Here is a 13,127-nt window from a genome sequence, read left to right as displayed (position 1 = left end):
TTGTGGGTCACAGATACAGACAGTTTAATCCTCGTGGTGACACCGCGAGGTGGGTCTCTCACCACCCCCGAGGGGAGCCGGGGAGCGGAGCTGAGACCCTCTCCCTGCACTGCCTGTTCCTCCTGTGCCTGACCAGCCCCGCCAGCCCCATCTGCGGCATCCTGCTCAGACCCTGACTCACTTATTGAGCACCTACTGTGTACCAGGCAGCACTCTAGGCCGAGTGAATAGGACAAACACAGATCCCTGCCCTGGGGAAGCCGGGCGGAGAGAGAGACCATATGGCAGGTCAGCAAGTACCGCAATGAGTACGCTGGGGTGAGTGATGCGCTGGGCAGGGGAGCAGGAGGGGGTCGGCAGTGTGGGCGGGGGGCGCAGGGAAAGAGAACGGCTGGAGGGAGGGAGTCTAGGCCCAGCGGCTCATCGGGGGCCCACGCTGGCCCCTGCCATGCTGCCGGTCACATCCTGGCCGCCAGGGAAGTCCCTGTCGAGGAGGGCGGCACAAGTCCCTTATCTCAGGGAAAAGGAAGAAATGTGAGAAGTCATCATGAAAACAGTTGGTGCGAAAAATAACGTTTTTTAAAATCTGAATGTAAAAAAAAAAATAACACAAGAAACAACAGTAAGCTTACTAAACTTTTGTTATCAGTTCATTACATTCAAAACATATAAAAACAAGTTATCTTAATAATGTTAAGATGAACCGTTCACTTAATCATTTTCCCACCACAGTTAAATTTTTAATAAAGGATTTCTTGGCAGCGTATTTTCCTAAAAACCACAACAGAATACAGTGGGATTTTTTTAGCTTTAGTAATATTTGCTTACCACACTGAAGTGGAAAGTCCCCTAAATAGGCCAAGTTGCGGGATAAAAGAACAGGGAAGAGCCCCCATTGGGGACTGGGAAGCAGTCGTTGATGGGGGCGACATTCCCTTGGCTGATTCATGTCCGTGTCCTTGATGCCCGGAACAGGCAGAGGTGGGCTTGGCAAGCGGGGCTGAAGGATTGGGGGAGCTGGAGGTGTGGGCAGCTCGGTGGCTCTCAGGGGCAGGCCTGGATCTCTGCTGTATCACAGAATGTCAACAACTTGGTCCGGCCAATATGCCAGGGTGACGGGCAGGGGATTTAGAACCAGTCCCCGCCCCCTTACCCATCCTACTCTGTGTCAGTGGCCGTGGCGGGGGGGGGGGGGGGGGGGGGGGGGGGGGGGGGGACCCAGCCCATGACTTAGAGGTTATCTAGCTTGGGGTGTTTCAGACTATGCCCTGGGGCAGAGGCGGGGGGCCCAGGCCTGCCTCCCCCTACAGCCAGGGCAGCCCCCGTGATCTGTTTCTGTTGCTGGTTAAATGACCATTGACACAATCATTACGTTCAGTGTCTCTCTTCTCTACTTGAGACTGGGCTCCGGGAAGACATGTGTCCAGCATGACACTGGACACACAGCAGCTGTCAAAAAATACCTGTCAAATGAGCACATCAGTACCTGGCGGTGTATGAATGACTGGGCCCTGCGGCTCCAAAGCACACCGAACCCACAGACAGCCCGACCGGCTCAGTGTAGGGGGTAGGCCTGGTGGAGACCCCCGTGTCTGGATGCAGGAGAGGCAGACTTGGAGTCCTTGTTTTGCAGCATTGGAGCTGGGAGGCTGAGGACAAGTGACTTCACCTCTCTGAACCTCTGTTTCCTTAGCTGTAAACCGTCAAATATGGGGGTGAAAGGCAGGGCCTGTGCTTGATAACCTCCATGCGACAGGATTTCCGCAAGGATTAAATGCGATCATGACCTCAGAGCATTCAGCACATAATGGCACTTACAAACGTGGTTCCCCTTCTACCTTACTGGGAGGCTTCCCAGGATGGCTTTTTGCTGTAGAGTCAGAGATGGGATCAGTCTTATATCGTTTATAAGGAGAAAAGAGGAATTGACTGGCTTTGGTCTTTAGGTATGCATGGTCAATTTCAAGGGTAATCACTAAATGAAGAGAAAATATATAAATTCTAAAACAGTAGAGAGGGAAAGTGGGACCAAGAGAAACTCAATCAATACCAAAGACAACGGGAAAGGGGAAAGAACAGTCTACAAAAATCAGGACAAATAAAAAGCACAAGATGATACTGTAGGAATAATTTCAAAAATATTAGTAATTACAATAAATGTAAATGGACTAAACTTCCAGTTCAAAGAGAGATTTTTGGACTGAATTAAAAACAAAATCGAAAAGACATACCTAAAACATGAAGATAGAAATCATGAAAGTAAAAATGATGACAAACACAAGATGGTGTAGCTTTAATAATATCAGACAGGCGGACTTTATAGCAGAAAGCAGAATAGATGGGAACCAAAACACCAGTGCTTTTTAGCTCCCAGGTTCTGTCACTGAGGATTTTGACATGTTGGCATTGTCACCCAGGCTGAAAGGTGTGCAGGCCACACTGACCAACCCAACTGGGGTGTTCTCTAATAAGAGCCTTGTCTGCTGTCCGCCATAGTCCATTTATTTAGCGGCTCTTGGCTAAAGTCTGCCGTGCGGGAATGCAGAAATCATCCCAGCCCAGTCTCTACTCCCTCAGACTCATAGCCTCGACAAAGACACAGATATGTGTGTGTGATGGATGAGGGAGCAGGGGTCAAAGAGAACTTTCCAGGGGAAAACAGCTGGAATTTTCCAGAGGACGAGGAGGAGGACTATTTTCCAGGAAGAGAGCAGAAGCTGTGCAAAGGCAGAGAGGCCAGACGGAGTGTGGCAGGTGCAGGAACCCAGCGCCCGTCCCTGCTGTGACTGCATTAGAGGAGAGGGCAGCAGGGCAGGTTCTGGAGGGTGATGTGGGGAGGTCCCAGCCGCATTTTAGACCATTCTGGCAGCCAATGTAGAGGAAGGCTGCTGGGAGAGAAACTGGAAGCCCAAGGACAGGACCAATGTTAATGATCCTTATCAGCTGACTTAACCAGTTAAAAATATGTACTGTTGCCATGTCCCAGGCATTCCCTATCTCATCCCAATCACTCGCTGTCTTGTCCACCCCTCACAATCACCCCATGGTAACCTGTGAGGAAAGTGGACTCAGAGAGGTTGTGACACTGGCCCAAGGTCACACAGCTGGTCAGCAGCAAAGCCAGGATTCAAACCCTGCCCCAACGCTTCCCCACTGGGCTGCTCTGCGGGCATTCCACAGAGAAGAGGAGAGAGAATGGCTTGGAATTCTGTTCAGAATAAAGAGACTCACTATTTAAAGCAACCCCGGGGCACGTCTTTCAATAAAACCAGGCTTCCCTTTGCAGCGACACCCCCATCCCGCTCAGCTCTCAAGCGCATTATTAAAGTGATTGGCGGGGGGACCCCACCGCCTTTGGGAGCTCCCTTTCATCTCCCTTCACACCCTGCTTCCCATCGCAACTGGGGCACAGCATGCTGGGGGGCCAGGGGGGCAGGAGCCTAGCAGCCTCAGGCTCTGCCCCATGGACATGCTGTCGTCGTGGTCCTCTGCGCGGGGGCACCAGGGAGACTTGGAAACCGGCCGGAGCCCTGCTGCACACCTCCCGGGCCTCGCCAAGTCACTTGACTTCCCTGAGCCTGGGTCTCCTTGTCTGCGAAATGGGGTGTGACGCCCACTTCCTGGGGGGCTGGGGGAGTAAACGGGGACCAGGGATGCTGCAAAGGCTCAGGGAGCTGCAGGCAGGAGGACGGGCGTGGAGGGTGCCAATGCCCGGGTCCAAAGCCTGCCTCTGCCACTTCCTCGTGTGGCCTCGCTGAGCTGCTTCCCTTTGACACGCAAGCCCAACAGCACCTGCCTTGCGGGGCTGGTGGAGGAAAAGCTGCAGTGGCCAGTGTGGACCGCCCAGCGAGGAGCCTGGCGTCATCCCCGGTGCTGAGTGCCTGCACACAGGTGCCTAGCCCACGCTGAGCGAATCCCACCCATGCCCTCCAGCCTTCAGGACAGCCCTGCCAGGTTGGCATGCGATGCCCTTTCACGGACAGTGGCCCTGTCCACATCCGCACCTTCGGAACTGCTTTACCCCATGCAATGCGTAAGCAACGGATGGGAGAGTGGGAGCCCTTTGGGCTGGGTTCGAGAGGCCGAGCAGGAGCTTTCCAGGCGGATGAAAGGGAAGGGCGTCCTGAGCGGAGGGAACAGCGTGTGCAAAGGTGGAGTACCCGGTGAGATGGGCCAAGGACTGACACTTGCTGACATGTGGCTGGGGTGAAGGCTGCAAGAAAGGGGCCATGCAGAGGGGAAGGCAGGGGGAGGGAGGGGGAGGGGACGAAGGCAGGGCTTCTAGGCAGGCGGAATTTCCCAAGGGCACTGGGGAGCCGTGGAGGTGTCCAAAGGCAGGGTCAGCTGTGGGTGCAGCAAGAATCCTGGAGACTGGAGGGCGAGACTGGAGGGAGGCAGAGGGCTGGGCCAGGGGCCAGGGAGAGAGGATGAGACCTGACCTGGGCTGTGGGGACAGAGGAAATTGGGGAGCGGGGTTGGCTGTGAGGCTGTAAAAGGGACAGAGCCCTGGGCCCTGCTGGCTGACCCAGGGGCGGGGCTGTGACCCCACTTTTGATGGGGAAAGTGGGTCGGAGGGGCCTCACTGAGAACAGGGACCCCAGAAAGAGGGAGCAGCAGGGTGGGGCACACAGTGTTTGCTGGGAACTGAGGAGGCCCCCAGGCCATCTGAGCGTGACCAAGATGGGACAAGGGTGAGTTCCAGGGAGCTCTCGGTGGCACCTGGATCAGGGATCCCTTTGGTCTCAATTTCTTGGTCCAAACACTCCAGTCACTAGTGGAGAGTAAAGTGGACTTTTAAAGGATTAAACTGGACCTCACAGAACCTCACGCACTGCGTGCAGTAGGGTCTCCGGGCGGGATCTCACGGGTTCCAGTGCATTTGCCACGAAAGGTTTGTGGTGGTGTTTAGCGTCCCGTGGGACACACCTGCGAGAGGACAGGCTACGAGCAGCACTGGGCTGGGCTCTTCCCCGGAGATTGTCTCCAAGGAGGAGACTGAGGCTCCAGACTTCGAGCCCAGTCGGGCCAGAGGCTTTCTCGAGCCCCCACCTCTCCTGCCCTGGGCAGGAGGTGCCCGCGGTCCCCAGCCTCGGGCACAGGCACAGTCACATCACCAGCAGCGTGCAGAGACCCCAGGCCGGCTCGGAGCCGTCCCCAAGCCTCAGGACCCACTAGCCGTCGAAGCCCACGAGCTCGTGCTCTGCCCATTCCCTGCCCCAGCCAGGGGCCTGCTCCGCACGGCCCCCAGCAGGGGCGTCCTGCAGTCCGATCACCCACCGCTCCCCGCAGACGCAGCTCACCCTCTGCCGTGTGAAACAGCATTCGCTGAGGTTTCCTTCAGTCCTAAAAGTTAGCCAGGTTCACTGTAAGAAACTAGCGAAGGCAGAGCATGTGAAGGAAAATGAAGATCGTTCTGTTAGTTCCAGCGCGACATCCAGTTCGGGGCCAGAATTCCACACAGCCATTCCGATATATTTTTGAAGCATATTTCATCATATGAGAAAATGCTCACAAAATAATATCATTAAGGGGAAATGCAGGACCCGGGGAAGTATATTGTATCATCAAAATTTTGTAAAAAATTTAAAAGATGATGCAAAAATATATCCCTGCATAATATGCATAGAAAAAAGATTGGAAGGATGTGTATCAAACTGTCAACATAAGTAAATTCAGGGTGGAGGTATTTTGGCTGATTTTATTCTTTTCTTATACTGTTTTCCTAAATGAGTGTGTATTACTTTTGTCAGCGGAAAAGGAAGGTATATAAGAAGTTGTTTTGTTTGCTGTTCTATCTAACATGGTACCCGGCACAGGCCTGGCCCCCGGGAGACTTCAGTTAATGTTTATTGAATGGGAAGGAGGGGAGGCGTTCCCTGCCATGGTCACACGCTGTGTCTGCATGTCCCTTGTTTATCCTGATTCCGTCCCCTCGTGCCTATAAACCATTCAGGGTCACCCGAGAAGTCCAAAATGTTAAGGGCCCAGATGTATCTCCTTGTCATTCCTTTCACTCTGAGTCTGCCAAAAGTCCTCCATCCGGCAAGGTTCCTAGGGCTGTTCTGTGTATCCTCAGGAAATCTGGTGTCCACTCGGGGAATGAACCTCAGTTCTGCTCAGAAAGGGCCCCAAGACGTGAGATTCTGAGCGGGTCTGCTTTCAAATTCTGTTACGGAATGCAGCAAACAAGCCCCAAACCTGGGCGTGCGCCGCTGTGCTCTTGGAAGCCCTGTGTTTGAGACCCAGTCCTTTGCCTCTAGGAAGGGCCTAGCCTCTGGTCTGTGGGAGCCCAGAGTGGGCGCCCCTCAGCAGACTGCGGTGGGTAGAAGGGACCGGGACATCCCCCAGAGCAGGTGACACTGGAGCTGGGTGTTGAAAGGCAGAAGGGCGGTAACCAGACAAAGTAGGAAGGGTGTTCCCGGCAGAGGAACAGCAGGTGCGCAGGCACGGAGGCGGGAGTGTGTGCCGTGCTCAGGGACGCGCTAGAACAGGAGACGAGGGGAAGGATGGGCGGGAGAGGAAGGAGCATGACCTCAGCCGCCTGGCATGACCTGCTCGCGGGCAGGGACCCTGTCTTACGGGCTCTCACTGTCATTGTTGCCTTGATGTGTGGCACAGTGTGGAGTGGGAGAATCTGGCACTGGGAATGATGGGGATACTGGGGGGGCTGTGAGAAGGGGAGGCGCAGGGGATCCGTGGGTAACATGCAGATCTGTCTGGGGCCTGGCGAGGCCCCGTCCGCCCTGAGGATGCAGTAAGAGGGTTCTCTGACCCCAGAACTCTGCCCTCTGCAGGTGGCACCGTACCGTGGCTTTGGGTCAGAAGGCTCAGGGCTCTGATCCCAAAGTCATGGCATGCACGGGTCACCCAGCACCGGCAGTAACAATAACAGTAATGACATGGTGACCGCCCCTGGGCACCCGGGAGGAGGGGCCCTGCCTGAGCGCTGGCACTGGGACCCGTTCTTGTCTGCCGCACTGCCCAGCGTGGCTTTCATCATCCTCCCTGCACAGCAGGAGTGAGCCCAGAGCCCAGAGAGCACAAGTGACAGGCCCTACAGCCAGAAAGGGGCAGGCGGGATTTGAACAAGGCCCTGCTCTTCCCGCCACGTGCTCAGCCTCAGTTTCCACGACTGTCGTATGAGAACAGTGACGTGTGGGTACCAGGCGGCCGTGAGAGGTGCGGAGGGGCACAGGCTCCGGCCAGCCCCGCCCAGCTCTGCCACAGAACGAGCCACTTCCGGGGCCTCTGTTTCCTCCTTCCCCAAATCGGGCAGTAATAGTCCTCGCTCACAGGGTGGCTGCCGGGCAGACACGACGGTGTTTCTGAGCATCGCAGAGCGAAAAGCCCCGGTGTGTGACATCCGAGGCCCCCTGAGTGGGATCCGGAAGCCTGGCAGGAAGAGCGTAACATCTCTAACTCTTGGGCTTTCGTCTTGATCGCGTGTTGAAATGATAAGATTTGGGATGCACTGGGTTAAGTAAATATATTATTACAATTGATTTCACCTGTTTGCTTAATACGGCTTCTAGGAAATTTCAAATTACACACGTGGTCCACGTTATGTCTCCATTGGACAGCACTGGAATAAATTGTAAATTTTATGACTGTGTTTATGCCAAGAATATTACTGCTCCTGATCCTGGGTGCCTCTCAGCTGTGTATTTTTTCTTCATTTTTTTTTTGTTTTGTTTTTACGCCTGTTTATTATAAAGGTAATTTTTGTTCATTGAGAAAAAAATAACAAAAGAGTAAAAATTGCCCATAATCCCCAACAGCTGGAGTTTACTACCAAGAACAGCTTGAAGTATTTCCTTCCAGTCTTTTTTTCAGTACATAAATGCAGACACCTAATTCTTCAGCTTTTTGGGGGTTTTTTTTCTTTTATTAGTTTCATGCAGTTGTGATGACATGCGATGCTGTTGGGAGTTCTCCACGGCCCCCTTAATGTCGTCACAGCGTCCCCCCAAATGCATCTCTCCTTGTCTGTTCCTTCCCCCCAGTACATGTCATTAACTCAGCCTCAAACCTGTGCTCTGACCCTCTGGGCCTGGGAGGGCTCTGTGAGATTCTGCCTCCCGTGCCCCGGCCTGTACTGTCCCTCCTGTGGTCCCCAGGCCCAGCCCTGTGAGGTAGGAGGTGAGAGGTCAAGAGCAAGGACTCTGCAACCGGAAAGCCTGGACCCAATCCCAAATCTACCTTCCCCTTCTGTGTGACCTTGGGCAAGTCACTGCACCTCTCTGTTTCTAATTCATTATCCCTCATGTGAAACCTTTGAGGCCACATGTGTTTGGCATTCTGATATTAGAAAGGTAATACTGGGCCGGGCGCAGTGGCTCACACCTGTAATCCTAGCACTCTGGGAGGCCGAGGCGGGAGGATCGCTTGAAGTCAGGAGTTCGAGACCAGCCTGAACAAGAGTGAGACCCCATCTCTACTAAAAATAGAAAGAAATTATATGGACAGCTAAAAATATATATAGAAAAAATTAGCCGGGCATGGTGGCGCATGCCTGTAGTCCCAGCTACTCGGGAGGCTGAGGCAGGAGGATCACTTGAGCCCAGGAGTTTGAGGCTGCTGTGAGCTAGGCTGACGCCACTGCACTCTAGCCCGGGCAACAGAGTGAGACTCTGTCTCAAAAAAAAAAAAAAATGAAAGAAAAGAAAAGAAAAAAAAGAAAGGTAATACTGTACAGCATGTGTTTTACAACATCCTAGCGGTCTTACACCCCTTATCAAATGTGGGAATTTCAAGAGTGAAATGTTTGAATAGTCACGTGAGTGGGATCACTACAAGCTTTAAATAGCTGCACGTGCGTTCTGATTCGGTCTGGCCACCAAATGGGATTTGGTGACAAAGATGGAAAATCTGGTTTCCAGGGCCTTCTGAAGTTTGGAATGGTGGGCATTGATAAGCACTCGCAATAAATAGCACCTATCTCGCAAGGCAGTTTGGAGGATTAAATGAAGCGTTTAGAACAGTGTCTGGCAGCAAAGAAATGTTCAATGCATGTCAGCTCCTGGTATTAGTGTTTTTCATCTTTTTTATTTATTTTTATTTTTTATTTTTAGAAATATGTACATAATAAAATGCCATTTTAAGTGTAGAATTTGGGGGGGTCTTGACAGTTGCATTCACCCTGCAAGCACCACCCAGAAGGGAACATTTCCATCACCCCAAAAAGTTCTCTCATGCCCCTTCCCAGTCTGCCCTGCCCACAGAACGCCTCGAGCGTGGTGTGGACGGGATCGGCGCACGGGCTCCTCGTGTCCGGCATCTTGTGCTCAGCGTGATGCCTGAGAGAGTAATCGGGTTGTGCGCAGCACTGTTTGTTCCTTCCCAAGGCGAGTCACAGTGTTCCACGGTGGGGACACACCACAGAGTGTGCATCTGCTCTCCGGCAATGGACATTTGGGTGGTTTCCAGTTCAGGCTGTAATGACCAAAACTGCTGTGAACACCCGTGGATGAGCCACCGTTGCACATCTGCTTTTGTTTCTCCCAGGGAAACACCCGCAAGGGAAGGGCCGGGTTGATTGGCACCTCCGGTCCTAACTTTGTAAGAAACTGCCCAACTGTTTTCCTAAGTGGTGGCACCGTCTCATACCCCCACCAGCAAAACAGGAGCGATCCGTCACCCTACACCCTCACAGCATGTGGTGTGAGGCTCGTGATTTCTGTCATTAGTGTTAGCGTCACTGACCCCGTCTCCCCTCCCTGCCCCCAGGTGATCCGGACAGACACGTTCAAGCACCTGCGGCACCTGGAGATCCTGCAGCTGAGCAAGAACCTGGTGCGCAAGATCGAGGTGGGCGCCTTCAACGGGCTGCCCAGCCTCAACACGCTGGAGCTGTTCGACAACCGGCTGACGACGGTGCCCACGCAGGCCTTCGAGTACCTGTCCAAGCTGCGGGAGCTCTGGCTGCGCAACAACCCCATCGAGAGCATCCCCTCCTACGCCTTCAACCGAGTGCCCTCGCTGCGGCGCCTCGACCTGGGTGAGCTCAAGCGGCTGGAATACATCTCGGAGGCGGCCTTCGAGGGGCTGGTCAACCTGCGCTACCTCAACCTGGGCATGTGCAACCTCAAGGACATCCCCAACCTGACGGCCCTGGTGCGCCTGGAGGAGCTGGAGCTGTCGGGCAACCGGCTGGACCTGATCCGCCCGGGCTCCTTCCAGGGCCTCACCAGCCTGCGCAAGCTGTGGCTCATGCACGCCCAGGTGGCCACCATTGAGCGCAACGCCTTCGACGACCTCAAGTCGCTGGAGGAGCTCAATCTGTCCCACAATAACCTGATGTCGCTGCCCCACGACCTCTTCACGCCCCTGCACCGCCTCGAGCGCGTCCACCTCAACCATAACCCCTGGCACTGCAACTGCGACGTGCTCTGGCTCAGCTGGTGGCTCAAGGAGACTGTGCCCAGCAACACGACGTGCTGCGCCCGCTGCCACGCACCCGCCGGCCTCAAGGGCCGCTACATTGGTGAACTGGACCAGTCGCACTTCACCTGCTACGCGCCTGTCATTGTGGAGCCGCCCACGGACCTCAATGTCACCGAGGGCATGGCTGCCGAGCTCAAGTGCCGCACGGGCACCTCCATGACCTCTGTCAACTGGCTGACGCCCAACGGCACCCTCATGACCCACGGCTCCTACCGTGTGCGCATCTCTGTCCTGCATGATGGCACGCTCAACTTCACCAACGTCACCGTGCAGGACACGGGCCAGTACACGTGCATGGTGACGAACTCGGCTGGCAACACCACCGCCTCAGCCACACTCAACGTCTCCGCCGTGGACCCCGTGGCGGCTGGGGGCTCTGGTGGCGGCGGGGGCAGCCCTGGGGGCAGCGGTGGTGTCGGAGGGGGCAGTGGTGGCTACACCTACTTCACCACGGTGACGGTGGAGACCCTGGAGACACAGCCTGGAGAGGAGGCCGTGCAGCCTCGGGGGACGGAGAAGGTCCCGCCAGGGCCCACAACGGACGGTGTCTGGGGTGGGGGCCGGCCCGGGGACGCTGCTGGCCCAGCCTCGTCATCCACCACGGCACCCGCCCCACGCTCCTCGCGGCCCACGGAGAAGGCGTTCACGGTGCCCATCACGGACGTGACGGAGAACGCCCTCAAGGACCTGGACGACGTCATGAAGACCACCAAGATCATCATCGGCTGCTTCGTGGCCATCACATTCATGGCCGCCGTGATGCTCGTGGCCTTCTACAAGCTGCGCAAGCAGCACCAGCTCCACAAGCACCACGGGCCCACGCGCACCGTGGAGATCATCAACGTGGAGGACGAGCTGCCCGCGGCGTCTGCCGTGTCTGTGGCCGCCGCGGCCGCCGTGGCCGGTGGGGGCAGCGTCGGCGGGGACAGCCACCTAGCCCTGCCCGCCCTGGAGCGCGACCACCTCAACCACCACCACTACGTGGCAGCCGCCTTCAAGGCACACTACAGCAGCAACCCCAGCGGCGGGGGCTGTGGGGGCAAGGGCCCGCCCGGCCTCAACTCCATCCACGAACCTCTGCTCTTCAAGAGCGGCTCCAAGGAGAACGTGCAAGAGACGCAGATCTGAGGCCGGCGGGGGCGGGGTGGGGGGTTGGCGAGGGGCTCGGAGACCCGCCATCCCAGAGCCCACCCGGGCACGCCTGACTGGGACCCCTCCCCACAGCCCAGCCCACCCTGGGACCGAGCGGGGAAGGTGGGGAAAGGCGGCGTGCAGCCCCACCCGGGGCTCAGACCCTAGCCAGGACAGGGCGGGGCTCCAGGAGTGGAGTCTCCGCGGTTCTAGCCTCGCCTCCACCTATCCTGGTGACGGGAGGGGACCCGGGATTCAGGAGAAGTGGCCCAAGCCCTCCACGTTTCCTCCTCGCGCTCCCGGCCAACCGTCCCACCCACCACCTTCCAGGGGAGACAGGAGCTTTTTTGAGGGGTACCCTTTCCCCTCACCCCGACCACCCTCCTTTTACGATTCATTTTTTGCAGTTTGACGCCTGTCCCTCCCTCCCACTCCTCCACCCCCCGAAACTGAAGAGACACGTCGCCCGCGCTCCCGGCCCTTCCCCGCTGGGGGGGCAGCCTGACCGCCCGCCCCCACCTGCCCCACAGACTCTTTTGATACAACTGAAGGGAGGTTTGCGTCAACGACTACCTGCTCTGTAATTACTTTAAAAAAAAAACACGGAAAAAGTAAAAAAATATTTTTTTTGGTCATGAAAACATGGAGGAGAGAGAACAAAGTGAATGTGGGTGGGAAGCAGAAGGAGAGGCTGGAAACAGGCCTCCCAGGCCCCGTCGGGGCAGAGGCACCTCTGGGGTGGTCCTAGGCCCTCAGCCTTCACCCTGGAGACCCCAGGGAGGGGTCTGCACGGGGACACCCCCCACATCAGTTCCCTGTATTCGTTCCCTTGGGCGGGGCCACAGCCAGTGCCAGGTGCGGGCTTAGAGCAACAGGGATCCTGTCTGACAGTTCTGGAGGCTCCAAGTCCAAGATCAAGTTGCCAGTGGGGGGGGCCGTGCCGCTCCCTCTGAAGCCTGGACAGAGGCCCTTCCTTGCCTCTTCCAGCTGCTGGTGGCCCCAGACGGCCCTGGCTTGTGGCAGCCTCTCCCTAGTCTTCCCAGGGCCCCCGCCCTGCATCTTCACGTTTGTTCCCTGTGTGTTTGTCCGCCTGGGTCCAACTTCGCCTCTTGCAAGGACCCTAGTCCCGGGGGACAGGGAGCACGCCCCCACCCAGCATAACCTCAACTTGGTTCTCAGCAAATGCCCCATTCTGAGGCGCTGGAAGCCAGGACTTCTAGAAATCTCTTTCTGGGTGGCACAGTTCATCCCACAACAGGGCCCAAACCAGAGTGTCTGTCTCCACTGCAAACCCACTCGAGGCTGCTCCGGGGAGGCCCGATGAGGTTGGGCTGAGGAGGAGGCTGGAGCTGCAGCAGCCCGGGCCTGCGGGGCTGGGGCTGGGGCTGCACTTCCAGCTTGCTCAATGCTCGAGCAGGAGGGATGGTGGGGTCCGGCCTGGAAGACGGGGTGCCACAGTGCCGCCCGGGAGGACAGGGACAGAGAGAGCCTGGGGAGGAGCCGGCAGGAGCCAGCAAGCAGGCTGGAGGGTGTGATGTCTCTGGGGGGTCAAA

General features: G+C 56.3%; 1 protein-coding gene across 3 annotated transcripts in view; it reads left to right on the top strand.

Annotated features, from left to right (window-relative positions):
- The window catches only part of LRRC4B (leucine rich repeat containing 4B), a 38,069-nt gene extending 25,855 nt beyond the window's left edge, over positions 1-12,214 (top strand). For 2 of the 3 annotated variants that reach the window (XM_069457425.1, XM_069457426.1), the window contains exon 3: positions 9,727-12,214. In XM_069457425.1, coding sequence (XP_069313526.1) covers positions 9,727-11,571 — 1,845 coding nt within the window. In that variant the 3' untranslated portion in view covers positions 11,572-12,214. The remainder of the gene's footprint in view (positions 1-9,726) is intronic. The other variant, XM_069457424.1, reaches the window with a different exon arrangement.
- Positions 12,215-13,127: the final 913 nt, after the last annotated feature.

The sequence above is a fragment of the Eulemur rufifrons genome, chromosome 24 (genome assembly GCF_041146395.1).
Source record: "Eulemur rufifrons isolate Redbay chromosome 24, OSU_ERuf_1, whole genome shotgun sequence".
NCBI lineage: Eukaryota > Metazoa > Chordata > Mammalia > Primates > Lemuridae > Eulemur > Eulemur rufifrons.
This window is presented reverse-complemented; position numbering and strand designations above follow the sequence as displayed.